Source organism: Lonchura striata, chromosome 1, assembly GCF_046129695.1.
Source record: "Lonchura striata isolate bLonStr1 chromosome 1, bLonStr1.mat, whole genome shotgun sequence".
Classification (NCBI taxonomy): Eukaryota; Metazoa; Chordata; class Aves; order Passeriformes; family Estrildidae; genus Lonchura; species Lonchura striata.
In genome coordinates, this window is record NC_134603.1 from 90,093,529 (window position 1) to 90,121,202 (window position 27,674).

Consider the following 27,674-nt stretch of genomic DNA (forward strand, 5'->3'; position numbering starts at 1 on the left):
GCAGCTGGACTTTGGGTTCTAGCTCTGTTGATACTAACTTGACTTGTTAATCCAGAGCCGGATGCTGTGAAATGGAAACCTAGCATCCTTCCAGGGGTAAAGACAGTTAGTTCAATTATTTCAGTTACTGAGGCCTTCAGGTGTGTTGTTTTTCCTCTAGGTTTCCATACCTGGAAGAGGGATGGATTTTCCAGGTGACTGGAGGACTGGAAAAGGAGGAAAGATGATCCCTTTCTGCCTAAGTGCTGTGTTGGGGAGGGGCAGCTGTGGGCTTGCAGTGACACAACACAAGAGCAGCTGCCCGGTGCCTCCCTGTTTACATTACAGTGGTATATGCTCAGCTGAAAATAACCTCCTACCTCTGTCCCTCAACTGGTGAGAAAATTAGCTACTGTCTGCACAGAGCTTGAAAATACAGATTCATCAATATTATAATGACTTCCCAGAGATCCCTGGGAGGAGTAAGTGAGTCAAAGCTAATGATAACAACACTATTTTTGTATGGCACTTACTCTTTACAAGTAACCCTCCCTTGGTAATACCTCTCGAAAAGCTCCCTCCTTGCAGAAGCACGTATGCAAGTGAAACTCAGCTGTAATGCAGTACTTTGTGGAGCTGCACTACACATGCAGTTCTATCCTCCTGCAATCCAGAGTCAAGAGCTCTATTTCAGCACAGCAGCACCACAGTGCCAGTGCTCAGAGGAGCTCAACCAAGTACTGCTCTTTCAGTGAGAAGACTAAGCTTCTTCACACAGGCAATTTTCTCAGGAGTAATGACTGCTGCACACCTGCAAATAAGGCTGAGTACTTCCAGAGTGTCACGGCAGGCTAAGGGTGAGGTCATAGAGCATTTCTACATGCTTGAAGTCTCTATCTCTCTCTCTCTCATTCTCCCCACTCCCCAAGGCAAAGGAAAACCAGCAGTTGTCCCTGCTATGCAGGGACACAGCTGATCTGGGAAGAGACCCAAGTCCTGAAATCTGCAGGAAACCTAAATTAAACCCCCGTTTCTAATCATATCTCTACGTGACTCGCCCTCCATTCTGGAAGCATCCCCGGTGGGAAACACAGCTGGAGAGTATTTCGGCTGTGATGATGTCAGCCTGCTCCCGATAGGCTTCTCTGTAAGGTGACACTTTGCTGGGTGAGACCTGTGTGCCAGGCTCTGGATTTGCACAGCCTCGGACTCGCTCCCTGTCTGCCAGAGGATGGCACTCCACCCCCTGCAAAAGAACAGCTCTTCCCAGGACCGCAGTCCATTGCCTGCCTTGATAGGGCTGTGACCAAGACATGACACAAACACTACCTGCTCGTTCGTACCCCTTCTGTGCAGACACTGATGGCCTGGCTGCAGGCAGAGAAATGCAAGCAAGATGAAAATTGCAGAGTGAGGTTGCTAGTTTTGAAATCTCATTATTCAAGGCACCATGGCAAATTACAGTAACTGGTCCTGATCCAAGGACAGTTCCTCTAACCATGATGCCTGAGATGTGCCAAAATACAGTAAAGCAGAGGGGAAAAATATCAAGTCTCTATACAGAAAGCACTAGAGGCTTGACTTCAATCAGCTGTGCAGATGCAGGCACATACATGAACAAACCCACACAGGGAACCTGCCTGTTTGCCTTGAGAAGGAGGACATGCCACACGCAGTGATTCACCATGTACATACACTTGGGGAAGGACAGGCCACAGGCTGCTGAGACTGTAAGAAGCTTTCTATGTGATCTGCTCCTCGGTACCATCACTGTTTGCTTTTCTCCTCTAAATCTGAGGTGTGTTACTACCTGTGTCCAGTCTCCTTCTCTCTCATCCTGCTTCTCCAGCGCTGAGGCTGCAGCATCAGATGTGCAGATGGCAGAGTTCACAGCACTCACACCAAAACAAAAAGATTTGCAACAGGATTATCTAAACTAAGTACCTCTAGGAAGCCAAATGCTACACTGTACATCTGAACTTTTCAGCATCAACCAACAGAATCTAAATTGCTCAGAAAATGGACAGCATCAGGATAACACTTTCAAATCAATATGCACTTGTTCTCAACTTAAAGACACCTCTGGAAAGTTACAGGTTTTCTTCCTGCTTTGCAAACAGAGAAACAAAGGTCAGAAGTACAGCCTGCCCAGACACCTAGATGGTTTTACCTTCCAAATTGCACTTGACCACAGAGTTTACATGAGACATGCAATGTTATAACCACCTTCAAGCAAAGCCTCAGAAAAACTCTGTAGTGCATTTCAGTAACTTATATGGATGAGAACCATTCCCAGGCAGCTCCAAGTTTTTAATCCATGGAAATTCAATGCCTTGTGCCCTTCTTGTCTCTTTAGCACAGGTTTTGATCTGATTCTATCATGACCTTTCTGGTGTGAATGGTAAAAATCACCTATCAAAATGAAAAATGTAACCTTTCATACTCCTTACATTATCTGGTATTTTAATCAAAATCCACAAAAATCACTTAAGTCTTCCTGTGAGTTCTCCAGCTATAAAAGAGACCCATTTGATATCCAAGAGTCTACATTTATTACCAGTGCGACCTGATAGCTTCCCCAGCAGAGTGAGTGAGATGATTTTTGGCCTGCAGTTTGAATCACAGATGGATGAAGAACCAAGCCTGAGTGGATGCAAAGCAAGCGAGATGTGATGTGGCCTGGGGGGCCGGAGCATGCATCACAGTCCAACCTCCCCAGCCCATCATGCGTTGCCATTACCTGTGCTCGATGCTCCCCCACTGCAAACTGTATGACGGCGATGCCTGGGCTATGGCTGTCTTCGATCCTCTCCACAGTGCTGGAGTCTATTTTCAGGTCGTTGCTAATTTCTGCGCTCTGTATGAAGTCTTCTGTTTTCAAGTCCTCTACTTTCTTCAGCTCCCCGTTGGCCAGCTGGATGATCGACCCCTTCATGAAGTAAGGGGGCAGCGTGGGGGGCGCAGCGGCAGGGGAGGCAATGGACTGCACCACGGGCAGGTGGATCTGCGCCTGCACCATGGTGGCCTGGTAGGCAGGCTGGGTGGTGAGGGGCTCTGCGCTGAAGTTCTCGCTCTTGGGGACAGCGGTGGTGACAAACGTGTGAGGCACTGCTGCAAACTGAGGAGACGACGTGACAATCGCAGGCGTGACTCCCGACGGCTCGACGTCCGCGCTGCCGACCGGTATCAGCAGGGACTGGGTGCCCGGGATCACCAGGTGCTGCGGCAGGCTGCTGGGGTAGCCGATGGCTTGCTGCTGGCCGCTCAGGTAGCCGATCACCGGCGGCTGGGTCCCGGTGTAGAAAGCTGTCGCCGGCAGTCCCACAGGGAGTTGCTCGGAGGCGCTGTGGGTGGTCTGAATGACGGTGTGAGGGGACAGCGTGGCCACTGCCTTCACACCCTCATGGCCCAGAGCCTGCTGTGGAGACAAGGCGTAGGACCGGTGGGTTGGCTTTCCTAAGTGCAAACTTCCCTTGTCGTTGAGGGCTGAAGGAGAGGTCTCACGGTTGGCGGCCTGCTGCACCTCCATGTCTGCTGTGGGCGTGCTGCTGTTGGGGACCACCATGACAGAGGCTCGGACACCTGAGGAATCCCGCACGCCATACTCGGCGGGGCTCGAATGGACCACCACGTGCCTGGTCTCATAATGATGGGGAGTTGGTTTATTGCCTGCTTTGACTAGACCCATGTCGGCAGAAGGCGAAATGCCGTACCTCCGGCTCTTCTCTATCTCGCCATTCAGTACCTCCTTGGCCTGCATCGCCTGCAGCCGGCTGCTCTCGGGTTTCTTGGGGGGATCCCTGGTGACAAAGTGGCCCCCCGAGTCAGTGTACTGCACCACCACTTGGGAGGAAGGGCCAAGGGTGAGGGTGTGCGGGATCACTGTCTGATGTGGGTGCAGGGGGACTGGGATGGCTGGAGGAGAGACATTTCTGACAGTGCTCTGGGAAGAGCTGGAAATGTGGACGTACTGGTTCTGCTGGGTGGGTGGAGGAGACCCAGCAGCGATCAGTCCAGGCGTCCTAACCAGGTGCGGCTCAACTTTGTGCCCCTGCTGGCTCAAGCCGCTCATGCTTGCCAGCAAAGTGGAATAAGCCTCCAGCTGGGAGCGCTGGGATGGAGTGGTTGCAACGGCTGTGGCCGCTGCCACGGCGCCGGTCGCAGAATTGGCTGTTGGGGAAATCAGCTGTGAGGGGATGAATCCGGTGTACGATCCACTGTACTGGGGCCCGACGAACTGGAAGGTGTGCTGCAGGTGAGTGTACTGCACGGGGGAAACGGGGGTCCCTGACTGGGAGAGGGCGGGCGAGTACACCGTGGGAAGAGTGGTAGAGGCTGGAACGGACCTGGGCGCACTCGGCGGGGAATAGTCCATCCCTGCAGACAGTGACTTGTGCAAACCCTGCTGCAAGCCTGCCTCCACCGAGGAGGTGCCCCCGGGCCGGTGCCGGCCCCCCAGGCAGCCCTGGCCACTGGGTGTGCTGGGGAGCCATGCCAGGTTATCTGCACGGTGGTTCTCGTTTGGCAGGACCGGCTTCACCTCCGAAGGCAGGCTGGTGGCAGGGATTTCTCGCTTCTTAGGTGGCAGGCATTCATTGCTCCGCTCTTGGTTGGATTTCATCTTTCGCCGTCCCCCCTCCACTGTGCTTGCTTCACTGTCTGGCTGGCTCTGATTTCAGTCTGATAAACGGAAAGTCACATTTGATTTCTGCAGGGGATCCAGTGACTTCATGAGGAATCATCTCCCTGTGAGCACGATCCTCCGGCAGCTCCTCTGGATTCTGCAACGAAAGGGTGGGCAAGGGAGTCATATTGTCAGCAATGATAAATGAAAAAAAAAATAAGCAGATACCCCAAATCAGCAAACAGGGAAAAGACCTCTAGGAAAAAAAATGGTAAGGCATTGCCACTCTCATGTTGAGGAGCAGTTGACAGCTAGCTATGCTGTAAACAGCAGAAAAATCCTGGGCTTGTCTGCTAACGCATCAGGAAAACATTAACACAATTAGGCATATCAAAAACAACCTGGCCATAACTTGGCACATTTAGCAGCAGTAATTTATTTCCCAAGGCCCATTCTCCTTCCTCTACAAAAACTCTTCATATCTCTGCGATGCTGCTTTGTTCTTCCAGCGTCTTCTTCCCCTGCAAGGACGACACTGCCTTCACCCTAACATGCCCTAAAAAACCATGGGAGCACAGCAGGGAGCCCTGAGGAACAGGCACACACAAAATATTCTTAGTAACAAGTCACTGTGAATGGTGCAAAGAGAAGGTGGTGTGTCACTCCTAAACCCCTGAAACCCAGAGACACCGGCAGGGTGACTTCACATGACACCGTGCAGGGCTGTGAAGACAGCAGCTGCCTCCTGTCCCCACTCCACACCACAGCTCATTACAGGGACACATGTGCTTCATCTTCCAGTCTGGCAATGAACCTCAGCCATGCGAGCTATTTAAAGCAGCAGCCCAGAGCCAGGGATGGATCTGAGCCAGATTTTTGATGTCTGGTGGGGTTTTTTTGACCCAGTGCTTTGAACTCCCTCTGCTACTGATGCCTCACATTCAGGTGTCCAGGCAAGACTCTGCTGGGAGGAACTCCCTGCCACATGCAGGTAAGCCAGAGCCAGGTGCTGGCACCACATCCATCTCTGGCAGGATACAACCCCACTCTTCCATAGCCACTGCTGCATCAGAGAGACTGTTGGTACCACACTCATGGCCATGGCCGCAGGTCCGTGAGTTTGACTCAGGGGTCCTTAGCCTTGGGGACACCTGCCCGGAACCGCTCGGAAAAGTGTGTTTGAGTTTCCTGATCCAAATAATGAGCCCCCACCACTGTAAAAACTCCAGTTTCATACTGGATTTTGCTGTTGATGCTCTCTGTATCACCCATTTTATCCAAAGGCAACAAAGTCTTCCTAACTTTTCTATTACCTGCTAAAGAAAGTATTGTAACTGTAATGTATTTTACATTTACTCTCTTCCTGAAACTTTGCCTTGCCTAATCAACCTTCATGAAGAGTGAAACTTTTCCTCAGCCACTGTCCAGCCACCACCTGTCATCTGCATTTCTGGCTGTTTTGAAAGTTGCTCAAGAATGGGTGATGAGAAGCTGCATACCTCGCATGAGTGGCAGCTCAACAAGAAAAGCATGCATTACATTTAAGAAGAATAGAGAAAGAATTGAGAGTGGATGTGAAAGAAGATGGAAATAGGATATAGCGCACTTTAAAGGGAATGCTGAGCAGCAGTAATGATACTTATCTTATGGCAAGTAATATTCCTTTGGGGGATTTCTTTCCCTGCTGCCTCACTTCTAATGAACAATAAGCCTGATGTTTATATGTGTATGAAGTACTTTGAAGACACACTAGACTCAGATTAAACCTATCTTTAAAAGCACTCTTTACGTTTATGGTCCTCCAAGCTGCTGTAAGCCTGCAGGAAAAGTCCAAACCTCCTAATGGTTTGATACAATCAGTCTTAAGTTAATTACTCCATTCTTTAAATATTGATAAACAGTAATGAAACACCAACACTAGAGCTGGGGGAGGGAGGTAAAGCACTGTTTCACAGCAGATTCCCTGGCTTTGAGAAGATAGGGAGGATGAAAGAACTCAGGGCAGCTTCAGATGTGCAAGGGCCGGTGACACCCAGGGTGCAGCAGCCCAGGCACTATCCTGACCTGCCCTGGTCTGTCAGCGCCATCACCTCGGCACCGTGACTGCGGCGACGAGGGCAGCCAGGAGACAGGGCCCCTGCTAGATCAGCATGGGCCTTCCCCTCCTCCTAACAGTTGCTCAGCGTGTCTTGGCAACAGCTAAAATTATTATATTACACATGACTTACAGATTTTTCTTTTTAAGCTCGACTAAAAATAAAACTGCCGAGCTCACATTTGCGCAGTCATCCTTGGTTAACTTTAGCTCTCTGTAGCCTTCTGCCCCAGGCAGTCGGCTTGGGTAGGTAAGTCAGCAGATCCTGGCCCAGGCAGCTGCCCGGGGGGACATCCTCAGCATGGGGTGCTTATCCTGCTCCCCTTGACACAGGGAGCTTGTGCTGGGCTTGGACCATTCTCCAATCTCTTCTGGAACATGAGCTGCAAATCCAGAATTTAAATACACTCCCACTGGGAAAAGCTGGGAGCAGAGGCAGAAGGCTGGCTTCTCTGCCTGCAACAGAGCAGGGAGCTTGTACATGGGACTGAATAGGGACAGGCTCTTTTGCTGTGATGGGTAACCAGGCTCCCCAAAACCAGTGGTTCCAAAGGTTGAAGGCATCTGGGTTCAGTTTCTCTGCATTGAAAGTAATACTACAAAGCTCTATGAAATAGGGTGAAGTTTCATTATGCAGGAGCTGAAACAAAGATTTTATTCCCCTAAATAGCATTGAACCACTGAGGTTTGGGTTGCCTCCAATGTCAAAGCTAACATCCTTCAAAAATACCAAGTACTAACTCTTTTGGGTTGTGTTTTTTTTTTTTTTTTTTTTTTTTTTTTTTTTTTTTTTTTGGTGTAAATCTTTCAGATGGCTGACTTCATCTTTACCAGCAGCAAAAGGACTGTCCAAAATCTCCTGGAGAACACAGGAGGAATGAATAAATTTAATGGAGACAAGGGATGAGACAGCCATAGAGCAGTGAATACTGCCCCACTTTTCAAAGCCCAGGCACTTCACAGTGAGACTTTCAGCTCTTAACAGACATAGGACTGGATTTGCAAAAAATGGAAATATGCAGCATAAAACAGCCTACTTCTACATCAAGAACTAAAAGTAAAACAGTAACTTTTCAGCATTATTCAAATTCCAGCAACAGCGAAGACTGATTTTACTTGGGAAGCCATGAAAGGGAGACAACCCAAACAAGAGTGTCTCAAAGGCAAGAGGTACAAGATCTGGTTAAACAGTTTTTTGCTGGCTCTCCTAGAAAGATGAGTGCCTGCCTTCTGTGGTGTGCTGCAAGGGTTTGTTATTTGCATGCTTTTTTTGTCTTTTTTTTTTTTTTTTTTTTTTGATTCATTACATTTGTCCAGATCTGGAGCTTTCCTTTAACTTTGGAGCTGTCAATCATAACTTGTAAATATGCAAACGAGCAGGAAACACCAGGTGATTTTTTTGCTCCTGTGTGTGTCACAAGTGCGTGCGTGCATGCAGGCATGTGTAATTATGGCTGGGAAGGTAAAAGGGACAAAGAGATCAGGGAGAGCAGCTGGACTTTGGTATCTCTGGCAGTGAGTACACATGGAACATTGCTAAACTGTCTGGACAGCCAGTGTCCACTGGCTTTCTGCCCACACTCAAATTCCTGGAAAGGCTTAAGGCAGAAAAATAATCACTTGGAGGAGTCACCATCTGGGCTTGCTCTGGTCCCAGAGGGATTGCTCACTGGAGCTTGAGATGTGCATTTTCATGCAAAACTCCAGCGCCTCTTTGCAAGGCACTTTGAATCTCACTATGTTTCCCAAAACAACATTTTTCTACTTATTTTGTCTAATACATTTAAAACACAGAGAGAGGATATTGGGTTATAGCTTCAGATGCTGACCTCCTTTATTTATCTGTAGTTTACCGCAGCAAAGGTTAAACCAGCAGAGCAAGCATCCAAACACAACGACATGCTGTATCCCACCACCCAGGACTGAGCCTTGGGGTGCAGAGAAGTTGGGGCCAGAACCACAAAACACAGCAGCACTTGGCTATGCAAACGGTGGGACATTCACTGCTTTGAGAAATCAAGCACTTTCTCTGTCCCATGGTGCAGCTACCATTCTTTCTTGTGTCTCTAAACCTCCTTCAAAAATCCGGTCCCCCATCCTCCTCTGGTCCCTGACCTTTCTGCAGTTGCCAGCAAGCTCACATCATCATGTGCCGGCAGAAGGAAGGACTGGTGCAAGCAGCAAACACTCAAGGGGGGGCAGTCGTCAGCTTCCAACTTCAGGGATATTCAATTAAACCAGTCACTTATTGTCAAAAGGCTCCTGTGATCGCAAATCCTAAAAACACACAGAGTACTATGACTTTTCAACTTCCACTTTCCAGCTCCAGATACGACCAGCAAACTCTCACATTTACCCGTGCGCTAGATAAGCTGTGTCTCTCCTCCCACAGACACTGTTGCCCTGCCTGGCACGTAGATGCTAATGCACCACTCGCGGAGTCGAGCCTGGTACGCGGCTCTTCACGCCTGGGGTGTTACCGGGCAGATGCAGCAGCGCAGCCCGATGCTCCCGCCTCAAATCACCCGCCCATCCTATCGCGAGTGAGTAATTTCGGCAGCGCTGGAAATGAGTGAGAAGGGGAGGCACTTCGGCCCACCTCTCCCCTCCCCTTCAAGAAGGCTGGCATCCTGCAGGATCAGATTCGGAGAGACGAAAAGACAGACACACTGCAGAGGGCTCCACAGCTGCGTTCTGCCTCTCAGATCCGTATGCCAGCTTTCTCCCCCCGCTCTACAGCCCGCCCGCTGCCAGCTACATATTCATGGTTGTAACTGCTACAGATTCCATTAGCCCTGCCATGTGCAGCTCAGCGCAGGCCAACAATAGCTATAGGAGTTTATTGTCCAACGCGACCAATTTCACAGCTCCCTGGCAGAATTCCCCGGAGTGCCAAGTGCAGAGATCCATTAATAAGGAACATGAAAACCTCTAATAAAATCTGAAATTCTCCTCCTAAAATGAAAGGATTCCTGATCAACACCACATCTGCAAGACAAATTGTCCAGTGCAGTGTTAGTTCTTATTATACTTCTGGGAATCTGCCACAGCAGATTGCTACAGGTTTCAGCACAGTGAGCAGTGATTCTGCACATCCTTCCTCTCCCCAGAAAAGCAAGTGATATAAGCAAAGCTCAGTGAGCACATCACCAGAGATGAGATGCCCAGAGTCTCAACATTACCATGAATTTAATGGAGGTATGTAGGTACCAGAATTGAGAGAGGAAGGTTTAGGAAGAAAAAACAATGTAAGACATATTCCCAAAAGGATGGACAGATGATGGGAGTCCCAAGACAGCCATTCATGAGCACAGGTGATACAAACTGATTATTAGAAAGCTACTCCACTGGTTAACTGTCTGTTTCTGCTACTTACCCTGAATTCTGAGGATAAAGAGAAATGTGCATATCCTAAGCAGGGCACATGCCTCCTATTCTTCTCTGCTTAGTTAATAACACATTGTTATTATGCCTGGTAGTGCTGGTGAACTGCACAGGAACATGGTGCTAAAATTATCTTTGGTTTTAGTTAAGCTAACTGTGAATTGAGAGTTTGAATTAACTTTCAGAAGTTTGTGGGTTTCTGTCATCAGATCATCTGGGTGTCATCATCACTTCATTCTGCAACAGGAAAGATGATGCCCTTATTTTCAGCATCTGTAGAAGTCACTCTATGCTCTGGGTGTGCAGTAGACCTTTCTGTCCTTTCTGTGCACACACAGAATGGTGCAGCTACACCTAAGCCTTGCAGGACTGTGAGTACTACAGGTGATTTAAAAAGATTCACAGCTGCCTACATCCTTTGTTTATACAGAAAAAAGCTTTTAGCAAAGGTCATCCCTCCTCTTCCAGCATGCTTTGCAGAGAGGTGGTACCAGAGCACACAGTACAAGATGCCAGGCAGGCTGGAAGCAAGGAAGCATTCCCTCCAAGAGCCACAAGCTGACCCCATCTCAGGGCTGACACTGGAGAGCTGTGTTGGACATCCTGCCACCCTTCCAGCCCACCCCATGGCAGGACCCTCACTCCCCGACACTGAAAACCCCCCTTGCAGTGCCATACCTGGGCTCTTAGATGTCAGGAGTCAGGCCTGGCTTTTTGCCTCTGGAACATACAATACTGGTTCACAAATAAAAGACTTTTGAAAATTATAAAGGTGAAGGATATTATTATTATTATTATTATTATTACTTCTTTTAACTTGCCCCTCTGCTGTGTGAGGCCTTTCAGGCTTAAGGTTCTCTAGCTTTTCCCTGCAGCCCACAAGATCAGAAACTCATTGTTTGGCTAAAAGTGGAATTTCCCTCTTCATCATTTGACACCAGGAAACAGTTTTGTGAAATAGCATCAGATATCCACAGGTAAAAATACAGTGCTGATTACAGGGAGGTTTTTCTGAGGGTGAAATGCTGGACTCCAGAGTCTTCTGCTTCTATGGGGGAAAGGAAGGGGTCTAAATGCTAAGTGAGGGTCTGAGCCCAGAGCAAAGCCATTTGAGTGTGCACAGCTTGATGCACAGCTCTCTCAGCTGCACAGCAGAAAGTGCACCTCAGCTGACTCTACGAGAAGCAGCTCCATCTGCAGCTACAAAGGAAAGTTCTGGGGCTGCTCAGGCTTGGGGTCTCAGTTCAGGCTGACTGCCAGCTGCATAGTCCCACGTGGCTGGAGCTCACTCCAGCAGCTTGGTGATTTACCACCATGCCACATTGAAGCCTTTACAGTCTGACAGAGGCCTGTCAAACCCCTCCAAACCGTTCTGCTCCCCAAGACTCAGAGTCAGCTGTGCAAGGACATGAGGCCCACCAACCCAAGATGCTCAGGAAGTCAGCATTCTGCTACACACGTTCCCAGACTCTACGCTGGCAGCACAGAAGCCATGCAGCACACACACGTAAGTTAAAGTGCTCTCTCAACCCCACCCACACCAGGACAGAAAGGGGGATCCCAGCTATGCCACTCCACAAGTGGCCAGCGCAGCATCCAACCTTTTATCTCCTGCTTTGCAGCAACTGACATCTGACAGTGCTCAGTGACACCTTTTACTCTCACTCCCATCCCCTAGAGGCGCTTCTGCAGATTAAATGAGTGAATAGAGTTCATTTATAAACAAGTCTAATACAGAAATTACTTTGTTGATGTTTTTCATTTTTCTAAAATGTGCCTACAGTGTGGCTACAATGGGAGCTGCCTACACAATTTTCCATTGAAAATTTCACATGAGCGACTATAAACGTAGCAACACCCACTCGCCACTCATTTTAACTTGTGACAGAAACTGTCATGCCTGTATGAACACATTTGTACTGCAGATATGTCACACAGGTCTCCTTCCATGTGTCTGAAAATGCTTGCTAACATTCTCTCCATCTTCTGCAAAACAAATTAAGAGAGACGCCTGGCTTCGCTGCCAGAAGACTTGAATAAGACCCCCGTGAAAAATTACAGAAACCGGGGGCGTTTCACCCCTTTGAAGATCCAGCCAGAAACACCAGCAAGCAGCAGCCAACTCGGAGCAGCCATTTCACAGATAAGCACAGGCGCTCACGGGGAGGAGTTTGCCTTTAAGCCTGGCTGGTAAGGGGACAGTGTGAGAGCACGGCTTTTGGGGAAGATTTGGAAAGGTCATCTGCATGCTCAGTGCCTTTCCTTGGAAGTCTTCCCTGCAGACTACTTCTCTGGTAGATTCCACATGCCAGCAAATTAGACTATAATTAGTCCATCTGTAAAGTGTGAAACATGAACTGACGTTAAAATTCCCCTTGAAATGGATTCCAACACCTTGCCTTCTCCCAGACTTCATTCAGCAAAGCTTTAACTTGAAGGCATTTTGCACCAGCCCTTGCTCACTGCCTCAGCACACACTTGGTGCCCTCCCAAATCAGGATGATTGACCATCACAATGACAAAACAGAAAAGCCAGCAGCTCATGCTGGTCTCGAGGCACACAGCACATACCTCCAGTGCTGCAGACAGAGATTGAGTTAAACATCTCCCTCAGGCAACTTTTTTTTCCTCTAACTCTTAATTTTTTTTCTTCATTCCAGTCAGCTACATTTGGGTGTGGCCTGCAGCACCACCCACTCATCCTGCACAGACCCTCATGCTGACCATCTCAGCACAGGCAGTGCCATAGGGGTCAGTGCATGTAGGGAAAGACACGAGCAAGAAAAAAAAACCAGATCAACTCTTCTGCATCTTCTCCCTCTCTGGAACGCCTCCCCAGGCCTTGCAGCCCACAAAACCAAGTGACTAGCTACTCTCTCTGACTCAGTGAGTAGGGAACCTCCCTCCTGCTTAATGGGGAGCAAGCAGATAAAATGGGCACTGAGCCCACATCCATCACCAGTGTCACTTGACTGAGGCCAGCATGGCGAGGCTTTGATTGCCCCAACTGTTCTGATTAGGCAACACAGAAAACAATCAAAAGAAAATGAAATAATGCAGGATTATACAAACATAGCAGGTTCCACAGCCACAGGCTTCAGTTGCAATTAAAAAACCCACCCGTTCCAACTAAGAATGCAAATCATCATCGTTGCTCTCAAGCAGGGAATGTTGACAAATGAAGGCGGTGTGCTAACAGGCAGTGCCAGTACTCTTAATTTAAGTATGTGAGAAACAAAGGTATGTACCATCCGGGGCTGCCAGAAAGAACCTGCCTTAAACAACAATCAAAAAGAACTCTGAGGATTTTAAAATTGCTTTTTTTAAACAAAAAAACAGATACAAGAAAACCTTTTGCTCTGTTTTTCCCAGCCAAGTGAAGAAAGAACAAGAAAACAAACAAACAAACAAAAAAAAAAAACACAGCTCCCATCAAGGTTATTTATATACAAATTTTGAACTCAGGAGCTAAAAACATTCCTGCATACAACCTGTGGGTCCAGTGAATCACAGCTTGGAAACCTGAATGGATCTTTTGTAAAAGTCACTGAGCCACGAACATGCTTTCTCACCGCTGCGATCACTTCTGTGAAAGCACCTTACCCATCTGCCCCTGGAAATCCACGGCACAAGACAAGTGGCTCCCGACACCAGTGAAATGGACAAGAGGATGACTAGCTACCTGCAGCTGCCTTCAGCCGGAGAGTCGAGTAATTACTGCAGCCCTCTCCTGTGGCTCATATGGAGCGCAGCATGGAGCTATAAAGCGTTATGCAAGTCTAATGTGCTGCCAGATCTCTTCGAGCAGGCAGCAGCCAAGTCACTCCCTCCCACCATTGGCTCAGCTTCATTAACTTAATCAGGTATTCATTCATTCATTCACTCACTCATTCAAAAAAAAAAAAAAAAAAAAATTACTCTAAAGCTGGCAAATAGCCAGTGCCATGCATGCATGGAGCATGCTCACATCAGCCACTGGGGCTGGAAGAGGAAGGCTAATCTAACATTTCTGAAGCTCTGAACAGGGCTTTAGCTTTGCACGCAGCCCAGGCACAAACACATCTTTGCTACGGCCTCCCCAAGAGCACGAAGGGCCTGGGAGCTGTGCTGAGGTCAGATGCTGGCACTGGAGACCGTGGAATCGAGAGCAGCCCTGTAAGGCAGTGGAGCCAGCAGGAAGATGAGTAGAGAACTTCCCCAGAGAAATGACTAATTAAGAAATTTGACTATTTAGGGGGGGGGGGGGGAAGGAATTGTGGCAGGATTGACACAACTCATTTTGCTGCAAGGTTGCTCCCACCATTTCTTCTGCACTTACAACATAAGTTGCACAGCTTAATCCAGATAGAAGGGACCAAAGCAGAACAGAAATAGGGTTAAAAAAAAAAAAAAAACAACCAAAAAAACAACAGAAAAAAGAAGGGAAGCATCACTCAGTTAATGGTAAAAGCAATTGGTAATGGAAGTCTGTTTGACCCCTGTATTTATAAATGTAAGACTTCCTACAGGCATACAGCATTCAAGCATTGAATACAGCCCCCTTCTGTGTACAGTTTTTGCACTTATTTTTCTTACTCTTTGCATGTAAGTCTTCAAAGAATGTGATTACTTCCCTCTAGCCGTCATCAGAATGACTTTCACTGCATTTTTTTCTGGCACACTACAAGAAAGCTGCTTCATAACTATTCCAAAAAGCAGGCCTTGAGAGTCAGCTCTGACTTTACTGTGAAGAACTTCATGCAAGGAGCCAGGCTGGACACTCAGGAAAGAGGAAAGGTGTTACATTTCCCTCAGCGGAAGCTGAGCAACAGCATGGAAGCAGTCAGCATCTCTCCCCCCTTACCTCATTCTGCCCTGTGTGAAAAAAATACCAGATGGCAGATTACTTTGAGCAAGTCCATAAAAGTAACTTGGAAATATAAAGCACTTTGGAATTTTTCAAAAGAGTGTTTATGGTTCTATAACATTAACAATATATCCTGGTGCAAATCTTCAGCCACAGACCTGGCTGACGTGGCTCAAGAGCATCTACACTCCCCACCTTCCCCCAGTGATGCAAATCAGATGGTATAACCCTCCATGTGCTGTAGGAACTTCAAGTGCCTCTTCTATAAATAGCCTAAAAGTCACTATTTCTCTTCAGATTAAAAAAAAACCAAACAAACCTGACATTTTCTATGGCCACCATCACAAACCATGATACAAATTGCAAATTATGCAAAGACTTTCAAAAATGGTTATTAATGTAAGGCAAACACTTAGCTAAAGGTCTGCAGTTCAGATGCACTTAGCAAAAGCATTTAAAAGACCCCAAACCAAAACCTCTTACTCTGACCCTGACTCCACTCCTGACCATAGCACAGAAGCCCATGGTTAAATCAAGGATTAACTCAAGAGCTTCCTGAAGCTCTCTGTAGGTGGGTGGTGCTGAAGAGCACCCAAGCAGACCAGCAAACACACAGCTGTTGACACATCCAAGGGCTACAAGTGATATTTACACATTGCAGCTCATCAGTGAGGAGGTATGGCTGAATATCACTTCTTTGCTACTTGACAGCACCATGGATTTGCTGACTATAAGAAAAAAACTACTCAGCATGCCTTTTACTGCATTAATAGAATTAAATAAGAGAAAGAGATGCAAAGGTGTTTGAAGGCAACCTCCTTCTTAGTGCTTGGACTCCTGCACTCCAGTGTGTAGGACACCAGCCAAGCAGTCTCGAAGTACTCTACACTGAAGTCAGCCTCCTTCACTGGAAGTTCAGTCTCGGGCTAAGGGCCTTTCAATTATCTCAGCTCTTTAGCACTGTTGCTCTTTCATTACCTTTGCCCCCAACTCTCACCCTTCTTCAAATGGGGTCCAAAGCTTGGAGGCTCCTTCTTTTCACTTCAACTCCCTTCTCTTGCAGCCCTGACACAATTCAAGACACATTCAAAACATAGTACAAACCCTTCCTCCTCTGCCCAGGACTAAATTCCCCTGTCCTTCTTGAACAGTTGCTCAAGCCTTCTTCACTACAGCCACCTCCTTTCCTGGCATCAAGGCATCAAATCACCTGAAATTCCTCCTCCTGAGCCTCTCTTCCATGCATCATGCTCCATACATGGGAACACCCAGCAAGGTGTGATTTCTGACACCAGAAGTAGCTACACAGTTTTAAAGCAGGCTATCAGAAGAAGGTCAGGAACATAAAGGAGTAGGAGAAGAAAACCAGCCTGGGAACACTGAGAATTTTATCCCAAATGATCCAAACTTCAGCAGAAGTTGTAGTTTGGTCTAGATAAATAAAAGGGATGTGGTTTGAGCAATTCTGGTTCTTTATATGAATATTTTCACTGCTCCCTCTGAAAGAATCATTAGAAGAGTGTGAGGTGTCATGATTCAAGACAGGAGAATGAGAAGGCAATATTTCAGCACTGTGAAATGAGGCTAGCATGTCTAACCACACTACCAGCTCAGAGTTCACTTCTCACAAGTGTCAAGTATATTTTCTGCCCTGTACTTCTGCAAGCCCTAGTTCTGTCTGTTGTCATCACTCATGGGGATTTACCTAATCCCTGAAATGGCAAAAAAACATAATCTTTTTTGTTGGAGAAACAGAATCATGTCTCAAGCACACTGAAAAATTCAAATTGTCTGTATCATTTATTGTAGCTCCATTCATCCACCCTGTGTTGACAGTATTAATACAAATGATGCTCTTAACAAAATGCTGAACTGCAGACCAGTGTATTAGTGGTATTTCTTAGAGATTTCCACTCACTTTTGCTGTTTCTCTGCTCACATTCCTCACACTTCAGCATACTCAAGCAGCTGCCTATTTAAAAAAAGCCTGAAAGAGAAATGTTGATTCCCTTCTTCATCAAAGCTGGTGATTTTAGCTCTATCCACTGGTCTGAACTAGAAAGTGAGGCAAAGGCACTCAAAAGTTAGTGGTTCATTTGAAGTCTTTTATCCTGAAACTCAGCTACAAAGGGAGACTCCACAACTTGCTAGGCACAGAAATTAATCTTTCCAAAATTTTATTTTTAACACTAGTGAGTTGCTATGTTGACCTTTAAAATTGATGATATCACATTATACATGGCTGGTACAACTTGCTGTACAGCTCTGTTCATACACAAATAAATGACGGTGGAGTTCCAGATTTTTTTGGCACTCCTTGGACCCATGCCAGCAAAGCCAGCTCAGAACTGTGTCCCCTTTACTCACAGAGCTCTTCTACCAACTACAGCCTTTTGCACAGGGCCCAGCAAACCTGTGTTAGCCCTTTTGAGGTGACAGACATGTCCCACCAAGGTTTGCCAAGGAACTTCAATGAGTAGTACCTACAGGGCTCTGAAGTGCAAGACCCAGTATGAAAACTTCTTCTCTATCCAAGGATACCTCGCTAATGACCAGATTTCAGTTTCCACATCAGTTAAGGAGCTCTCAGAAGCACTCCAGCTAAATTAGGAGAAAGAAAGAGATTCAGCCTGGGATCTGAGTGCTCAAAACCTTTTTGTGTGTTCTTCTTCAAGCCAGAATTTAAGTGCTGTTCTCCCAGAGAAGAAAATGGTTAAAACAGGCCCAGATCCTCCCATTGCAAAGCAGAATCCAATGGGGAAACTTTCTAGGGAGAGGACAGCTCCTGGGGGAGTCCCTTGCAAAACACTGCCTCATCTCACCAAGATGTCCACTCCAACCAGGACAAAGAGGGAACACTGATATGACAGGCAGGCAGGCAGCCTGTGTCTGGCTTGAGAGTTTCAGAGCAATAGCTGTGTACAGACCTGATGCCTACAGATGTGATGCATCCCACTGCTCCTCAGCATCCCCTGCAGCCCCAAAAGCATTACACACCATTGCCATTCCTACAGCAAAAAGGAAATCTGATTTTTTCCTGGTTTTATTTATGCCTGTTTAGTTATGGACCAAGTGATTTCCAGCTTCTGATGTGTTTACCACTTTCTCTCTCTGCCTACTGTTTCTTCTGAATGTGTAATGATTTTACATCTGTTAATCTGGTTTGGTTTCTTTTTCATGTGTGGTTAGTGATTTGCAGACTCCTTATGGTAAATATGAAGTAAAATGCTATTTCTTCTGCCTTTTGTTCCTGTGCTTATGGATGAATGACATATTTTCTTAGAAACATGAAATAACTACTGCAATGAGTGATAGATAATCACTTTGGTACAATGAACAAGTTATGAAAATATGGAATGATCATGAGATCATACAACCAGGATGACTAAAACAACAACATTACTTGGTCAGAATTTATTCAGCTCCTAAGAAGAAAAGAATCTTGACAACACTATGCCGTAAGGTTAGTGGAACTAAAACCAAAATAAGGTACACAAGTCACTGTTGCCCTTTGGCTAAAACTAAGTAAGAATTAATGGTGTCTAATAAAAAAGGCAGGAATTTTTCAAGGAAAAATTACATTGGGAAATGTTTGTTTTCAAACCTGAATCTGTTGGAGGCAAAAATGTTTAAATACATCTACAGCTGAGAAAAACTGCTGGAACTTATTTGTAAATATTTTCCCAGTAACATTAAAAAAAAATAAAACCTAGTTGCTGCTTCCAAAACGAAATGTTTTAAACATCTAATGAAGGTGTAATTAAAAAATGCCATAAATACAACAGAAATTTAATTTAAAATTAAACCACCCTCTAGCTTGAATACAGGACTATAGGCTTTGCTGTATTGTTTTGTAAAACATTTCAACCTATTACCTGATTATCACTTTATTTCTGTTTTTTTAAGTTTTCCTCTTGTTAGACGAAGAAATATTTTTCTGAGATGGTGGAAATTATCATGGGCTGAAATAGCATTTCCTCTTATCTCTGATTTCTAATTAGATTTAAATCTTTCCTAGCTGGGCCAAGACCTACCAAAGCATTTTGAAACATTGCCAGGTTGTATACCTATATATATATATATATATATATATATGAAAATTCACATTGTTGCTTGCTTTTGCCTGACAAAAACCATGAGCTACACTGGAAAAGAAATCTTTATTTCTTTTTCTGTGACAGCATCATTCAGCTCACCTCCAAAAGGTTCATTTCTGCCTGCAAAATCTTTCGGTTCGAATTGCTGCCAAAACAGCACAGTATTCTCTCTGATGTACAGCCAGGTTGAGCTGACAGCTACCACACTGGATTAATGTGGGAAAAGAAGAAAGAGAGGGAAGCCTGTCTGGTAAATTGGGGTTGAAGGAGGTGCAGCATCTCAGAAGCTGGTCCATTCCATTCAGTGGGGAAGGAAGGAGGATGATGTTGCTTACACGTGTGTTGCCTCAGCTGCTGTGGAAAGCTGCCTGCATGACTTACACAAGAGGCACCACAGAATGAGTTTATGATAATCTCTAAATAATAATCTTATAATAGTGGGGGATAATAATCTCCCACAGGCTGCATTGCTACAACTCTATCACTGAAACCTTGTGCAATTCCAGTTCACTAGTAGGCTGCTGGCAAGGATGGGAATATGCTTGTTACACCAATCCACAGAAAGTGTTGGAAAACTCTCAAAAATTAGACTTTAGCAGGTAATTTTGACAGCTATGATTTGTGTTGCCGCTTGGTACAGCTGAAACCACTCCAATGAGGAGCTGCAAAGGTGGGGGTAACACAACTGTGTCATCTGCACCACTCAGGTCAAGCCCTGCCCAGGACCCCGGCAGAGCTCCACGGCAGCTGCTATTCCAAGTGTGCGAGCCCAAGGGGAGCAAAGCACTCTGAAAACACTGCAAGCCACAGCACAGTGTACCACCATATAATGGCTCCTCCATGGAGTTGCTCTACCTACATCCATCAAAACCCCACATGTGTCACAGATAAAATTACCAACTGACAGAAAACCAGCAAAAAAACACCTGCGTACCATCTACTGCACAGACCTAATGCTCCAATTACACTAGGTGCCTCCTCACACAGCTTAGTTCATTTAGGCAAATATTTCCAGTGGAACATGCAGACAAATCAGCCCTGGGATCACCAGCAGCAGCTGCTGCATTCTGCATGCAGAGTGTTGAGCAAATCAACAGAGATGAGCTGCTGCTCCCATCAGAATCTCAAAGATGTGGATGACAACGCTGGTTAATTAAAAGACACAGGATCAGACTGGAGGAAAATTGTCGCTCAGCAGCTTAGACTGAAAATCAAGCTGGTCTGACAAGAAACAGGAGCTTTACCAATTTTCAGTCTGTGGTCAAGTAGTCTTTCGACATGCTCTGGTGTAAAATTATTTCCCCCCACACACTGTTCTTTTCTGAACTACTGTTTTAGCATTTTTCTTCATGCTCCTCATCTTAGCATTTCTGTCATTCTTGCTTTCTCTTAAATGTTAGCTTCTGTCCTTGCTTCAATATCTGTTAAAATGCCACTATCACTAACAGCATGAGACTGAGTCAGAACTGAGACTGCGCACACACTCACTTTTAAGTCTAGGAAAGAATTACTAAAAGCCAAAAAAAGTACTGTGAATTACATGCCCTCGCACTGTTGCCCAGAACAGAAGGACTGCACTAGTACAGTATGTGTACAATTGCTCTGAAGTGTTTATTGGGTCACACTCTACGTAAAGATTTTTCACTCTGTCCTGTCTTTTCCCACCCCCCAGATTTAAGGCTAAAGAAAAAACACTGAGAGGGTTGGCAGACTGATATGGGAATTAAATCATATTTCAACATGTTCTTAAGGATGAGGTTTTTTTCTCATCATTCCCATTTTAACAACATAAAGCAGTGGTGAAGAAGCCATCCTGAGGGGGCCTTCTCGTACCCTTGCCAGGGGTGGGGTGGGAGGGATTTATTCTGTTCACATTCACTGCAGAGAAGCCACACTTCACAGGCAGGTCAGTACAAAATTTCTGTAAAAACTCAAACTATTGATCTCACACAAGTGTTAAACAATCTTAAATATGCATGTGAATTGCCATTCGGTTTGGATTTAATGTCACAGATTATAATCTTTAAAAAGAAGAACTGATGCAGAACAACCTCTCTGTTTTCTTCACTTTCTACCTGCAGAATGTGGCCTGAAGACATTGGATGCAGAGAAGGTAACACAGTCAGGATCATTCTAGTCAGATAATAAAACTAATAGAACACTTTTTGATAGTTATTACCTAAAGTTTTGCTTCTTTACTTCTTTAGAATTTGTTTATGGCTATAGGAACAAGATCAGTCTTTCCTTATATTAGAAATTTATTAAGAAGCCAAATCACAATTAAATGAGCAGATACATAAGCATGGGTTATATTCATGCAGTGGCAGTACTTGCAAAACATATAAGATGAAGCCTGTCCTGTGCCATCAGAAAGAAAAAGCCAGTGAAGATCAAGAGTCTTGAAAAATCAGTTATAGGAGATTATCTAATTAACATTACATTTAATAGTACATGGCTTTAATAATTTTCTGTTATCATCAAAATGATAGCACTAAAAGAAAATGTGAAATTGGCTCTAATACCAAATGATAATGGGAAGGACAGGTTCTGCCCTCTGGGTCTTTGGTTTGGAGCCAGCTCAGGTTGAAAGTGAAAGTCATTCCTGCTGGGTACCACTCTGAAGTGAGCTGATGTTCTTAGGCTTGGTCCAGTTCCACATACATAGAACAAAACCCATCACCACAACAATTGGCTGTGCTGGAGATGGAAATTCTTGAAAACATTCTGTCTCTGGCTTTTTGTTAGCATGCAAATAGATCTTAGCCTGTAACGATGATATTTATACAGAAATATTTATGCCAAAGTAAATCTCACTAACGGTGACTGTATGAAACTTGCATGCATTTTATATCACTTTAAAACTAGAACGATTTGCCTTGCAGCAACAGGGGTGTTTTTACCCCTGTGCAACCCTGTTACTTTGGTGAGGGGCAGCAACCCAGGGACCACAAGATCTGCCAAGACTTCAATAACACTGATGGCCGAATGTGTATCTCAGTGTTATTGCTGCTCATTTTTAAAACACCTGAGCAAGGCTCAGCTTCAAGGTGCATCCTGGGTCAAGCTGAATCTAGAGGACCTACACTGGCTGAAGAGTTTACAGTAGCTTTGTGTTGCCCAGAGGGTCACCTTAAATCCAGCTAAACAAGCAGTCAAATCCAGTTAAACTAATACAGGTGCAGGTCAATAAAAAGCTGAACAACTCTTCTTTTTTTGGAGTCTTGGTACTGCAAAGTGTGAACCAACACCCTATCCCTCAGGACTACTCCTTTCCTGGCAGAGGCTGCAACACATTAACAGGGCAGCACAGCTTGCATTGGTAGCTGCTGTGCCGGCTCCATGAATTAATGGAGACTTTGTCCTCTGGGGCTGTCAGCCCCAAACCTTTCAGGAGGAATGAAAATCCGAGAGGGGAAAAAAAAAAAAGAAAACCAGTAGTGGAATTACAAATAAGTGTCTTTCTGACTTTCAAATGAGATGTGAAGCATCTTCATTTACAATTTAATAATTCAGTAAGCACTTTATTGGAAGAGACTATCTAATGGGTTAATTTCCAAATGTCATTTATCTTTACTCATTGGGGATGACTTTCTATAATTCACTCGAGGCTGCAACACTCATAGATTAATTCATCACCCTCCAACTTGAGAAGATAAAAGCCTAACAAGCTCTAACCTGCTACACAGACTATATTTAAGCAGTACAGGATAATGATAAATATCTCCCATAAAATGTGTTCTCTTCACACTTCCTGCAAAAACTGCTGAGCGAGCCAGCTGGCGAGATGGAGCCAACGGTCCTTGCTCACAGCCCCACCATCCACACGTGGTGAAACTGGAATGCTCCCTTCCCCAGCATCGCCCTGATCTCCGGTTGCCCACTGGCTTCCAGAAGTGAGCACAACTTTGTCCCCTGTGACAGCTTCTGTGGCCCTGTCCACACCCCAGCAGTGACTCTCCTCATGCCTGGCACGCAGGAAAAGGCTGCTGGGGGCCGTGTGTGCAGGTTGGTTTCCATTAAACGTGCCCCACTTCCCAGCTGGGCTAAGCACTTTACAGAACAAAATGAAGACTGGGTGTCTCCCCAGCAGAGAGGAGTGACTATTGTGGGCAGAGCAGGGAAACAGGAACTGGGAAGAAGGCAGATCAAGCAGCAGCACAGGCCATTGCAGGGCCCGGATGCAAACTGAATCACTTCTCGCTTCCTTCTTTCATGGACAAGTGGAGGATGCTGATAAGCATTCAGGGACCTCACGCTCTGACGCACTCCTGTGTCCCAAAGCCAGAGGAGGTCCAGGCCACTCTGTGCATCGTCCCCTCCTGACCAGATGTTACTCCAACGCTTTCCAGGACTGCTTTTAACATCACAAAGATTTAACTGCAGCCAAGGACAATGACCTCCAGCTGGAGCTGGCCTTCCTGCCCAGGGCCTGTAGCCTAAGTGACCTAAGCACAGCACCAGGATGTTAACCTAGCTCATCACCCCATGTGGGAACAATCTTGTATCTCCAAGTAGTCCTGATACTCAGCATCCTTCCAACACCACCTTCCCCAGGTTCTATCCTCACTTGCATCACTGTGTTAAACACACATGGATCACTGGGTTTGGAGAACTGAGAGCAGAGCAAAGAGCCAGCCTTTCCAATGTGCTGAAGCGGAGTCCTTGGCTACAACGGCATTTCCCAGCCATCAGACCCTGGATGTGTGCCACTGGGAACTGGAAGGGTAAACCACTATGATTAAAAATTATAGTTTCCTTCTACAGACACACTTCCTTATCTATCTAATGCAAGAAAAGAAGCCATACTCCCAGCCACCTGGCCATTTTAATGGCCTGAACACATCCACCATAAGATTTTCAAAACAGCCCCTTAGGGTAAAGGTAATTTATTTTGTTGTGTTGAAAACCCTGAAGGTCTTTACTAAGCCTGACTGTGTGGGAGCTGCAGAAGTCTCACTATCCTCTTCTAGGGATTTATCTTCTTCCAGGCCAGCCAAGATCAACGTCTGATCTAGGAAAAAAAAAGAATTCCCACTGGCCTTGCCCTGGGCCTCCATGCTCTAATGAAGTCCTGTCACCACAACTGGCTGTGCACAATGCCTTCACATTTATGCTTTCCTCTCTCCCATGAGTTCGGATGCCATCAGCTTAGAAACAATGCAATCAGATTAAACCAATTTAATCCTTTCCTGCCAATTCTACCTACATTTTATTTAGAACATGTATTTGGATTCCCAAGGGTACTTCTTTTCAGATTATCATGATCTCACTGTAGTTACATACCATTGACCAACCACTTTTTTCCCAAAATGTCTTTGCAAAGGTGAATTCAGTTTTTCAGCAATGACAGAAACATGAGTAAATACTTGCTGCACAGATGAGCTAGTAGCATGATTTTTTAGTCTAAATCACAAAGAGATGCAATAAGAAATGAATGAAGGTATATGAATACCTGCAATGAAGAAGAAATCCCTAGTACCTCTCATGTATCTATTTTCATTTTCTGATTTCAAATTACAAACTACTGAGACAAGGAACTTTTTTACCAATTCTACTAAGAGCTTTCTTTAAAGCTGGAAGGAGACACAGGGTCACCAGTTTATGAACCCAGTGCATTTTCCCTGCAGCCCTATGTTGCATCAGTTTTGGTTTCCTTTTCTTGTTCTATCCATTCAGAGCATAAGCATTTGGTGGAATGATCATACTGCACAACACCTCTAGCAAAACAAAGTGAACCCATTTCTTGGTCACCTCATTAAGTGCTCACACAACAATAAAAATTGGTTTCCCAGGCTGCTGGCAGTGGGCAACACCTGGTACCTCACAGAAAGGCAAAAACTTTGAAAGCAATAATAATAATGCTACTAAGCACCCATAAACAGTGTAGAGCAACAGAAAAACAGACTTCATTGACCTCTACAGTTTCTACTCCTGACTGCTGAGTTGCATTGCTCACATGAGTGGCAGCTGCTCCAGCACCACTTAAGATCTGAGCATGACCACAATGGGGCTGCAGTGTGTAATGTACATGCAACTCCTGCTGAGGGGAAGGCACTTATTCCTGCTTATAACCTTTTTTTTACATCTGTCATTTCTGTGGAATCATTTGCCTATGAACACATTGCGCTTGGGAGTGGTGGGACAGTGACCCAAGTTCAAACCCTTTTTCCAGTTCTCCCTGTTTTGCAGTGAAAAGCAGACACACTGGAACACTGACCAGAAGTTGCAGTTGGTCACCTTCCATAACTAAGCTGCTGTCCTCCCCGGGGCTGCACAGCTTTGTGGGATTTGGAAACACGTATGAAATCCTGCCCCCAGAGGAAGGATTTTGTCAGGTTCAAGATTTTGACATATGCCATCTGGCTACTGCCACCAGTATTTCTTTGTGAATGGAAGTCATCTGATGATACACTGGGAGGTTTTACCCCCAGAAAAACCTTTTCTTACACAGCATCAAGACATTAACCAGCTGCCAGGCCACAAACGTGGAGAGTATAACACTTCTACATATAAACTACATCTCTGTATCTTATGATCGGGATGCCACAAATGTTGGTCCTAGGAATAATATAACAGATGGAAATCCAGTGTCCAAAAGAAAACTGCACAGAATATTGTATCTTAAAAAGAGTAACTTATGTGTGGGAAACAATTGTATGAGGAAGAAAGTCTGTGTGTTAATAGGACAAGCAGAGGACAGTAACTTCTGTGCATCTTTAAAACTGTTCAAAACATGGTTATATAGCTGTTTCATAGCACTGGTTATGTTTGTTCCCTATATATGGCATAATTTACCAATACTTAATTTTTGGTGGAAAAGTAAACAAAACCTTGCACAGCCCCACCACCTCTTAAACTGCTCCACCTTGTCTTTTTAAAAAAATATTATTTCTTATTTTAACAGCCCTAAGCAAAACTCTAAGGAATTTTTCTAGGGGAGTTTGTCAGGAGTTGGGTAGATTCATATGATAAAAATGCAGTTGTCCTCAAAACTTGTATAAACAAATCTATAAAAGTAAATAGTAGCCCTTAGAAGTATAAACACTCAACTTTAATTTTTACATAGTTTTCTTATCTAGCAATGATTTTTTTTTTTTTTCCTTGGTAGATACCTTTGCCAGTGCCAAAACACAATATTTTTAATACAGATCCAGTCACTGGGTAGCTCTGTGCACAAAATTGTTGACCTAGTGACTTTAGCTCATTTGAGTAGCAATCAAAGCCCCTGTTTCTCTAGGTACGGACCTAACATTCCAGTCGAGTGCCTATTAATGTGAAACCATGGGAAGCCAGTCTGTTTAAAGTCCAATCACTGAGAACATTAAGTAACTTTGTTGGGAAGGCAGGCTTACATTCTCTGATGAACTGGACCACTGAGACTCCAGACATGGTTGCTGCTGTGCCAAGCCACAACCATCTGATGGTGGGGGGTGGGGCAGGGCAAAAATAGCATTTATACAGGCAGAGACTGTGAATCCAGTGCTTTGCAGTGAGTTCACTCCAATGAACTTGTTAACCAATCTCTTGGGCAACCAAGCAACTTAATGCAAGCAACAGACCAACTAAGGTACACTGTGCATTACTAGAGCAACAAAGTGGCAGACCTGTTTCCTGGGAAGCCTGAGAGGTTGTGACTGGTACATGTTGTAACCTTGCTGGAAAGAGTACATTTTGGGGTTTTTTTTGTTTGTGTTTTGTTTTGGTTTTTTTGTTTTTGTTTGTTTTGTTTGTCATTGTTGTTGGGTATTTTTAAGTGAATAAACATATGCAACAAATACTTATTTTCCTTAACTACTTCATATGATGCAGTCCTGCAGACTGGGTTTTCAGAGAAAACTAACCTTTCCAGAGAAAGGGCAGAACTGAACAAAAATGTTTACAGAACCTTGGTAACTCTAGGGGATAGTTTTTGCTTTATTTCCTGGTATTTGCTATTGATTTTTATCTTGTCACGCATGTGTCCACTTTTCTTTAATTTAATCCCTGCACTTGAAATAATTTCTCCTGGGAAGAAATGACTCAGTGTTAGACTGGACGCTCAAATCCTGTTTCCAACTCTCCATTTGCTCATAGGGCAATATGTGAGCGTATCTTTAAATCACAAGAAATCTATTCCAAATTTTAATGACTTAACCTCATTGTGCCCCAGCAGAGTAAGGACTCTTTTTATAACGTTTCACTTCACAGATGGGAACAAATACTTGGAGTTCTTTAGGGGATGCTGCAAACTGGCACTGGCAGCAGGCTGCATTAAAAGGTCACACTGAAAACTGTTGTGTTGAGGAAAAGGCACATATCCTTTCTGAAACACCAGCAAAACAGGCTGAGGGGACAGGAAGGAGTTGGGGTGTGGACAGCTGGAAGATGCTACCATTTCAGTTACCAGCAGTGAAGTTCAGTCAGTGCCCTCATCACTATTCTAGTTAATGTTCTTGCAAGCCTTTCAGTGCTCTGGCATGACCCATCCAGGAAAGAAAAAAAAAAAAAAAAAAAAAAAAAAAACACCAAAAAAAACACCACCAAACCAGAAAAAACCCCAAAACACACCTTCATGCAAAGTAACAGAGTTAAGGAATTGTTCCCTTGCACATGATTCTGTGTCATTATTCAACTGGCTTTAACAGGAATACAAGGTATTTTAAACCCCTA

General features: G+C 45.1%; 1 protein-coding gene across 17 annotated transcripts in view; it reads right to left on the reverse strand.

Moving 5' to 3' along the window:
* ATXN1 (ataxin 1) overlaps positions 1-27,674 on the reverse strand; it is a 367,335-nt gene that overhangs the window by 13,161 nt on the left and 326,500 nt on the right. For all 17 annotated transcript variants that reach the window (XM_077785675.1, XM_021553039.3, XM_031503950.2 and 14 more), the window contains one exon: positions 2,720-4,760. In XM_077785675.1, the coding sequence (XP_077641801.1) occupies positions 2,720-4,600 (1,881 nt within the window). In that variant the 5' untranslated portion in view covers positions 4,601-4,760. The remainder of the gene's footprint in view (positions 1-2,719; positions 4,761-27,674) is intronic.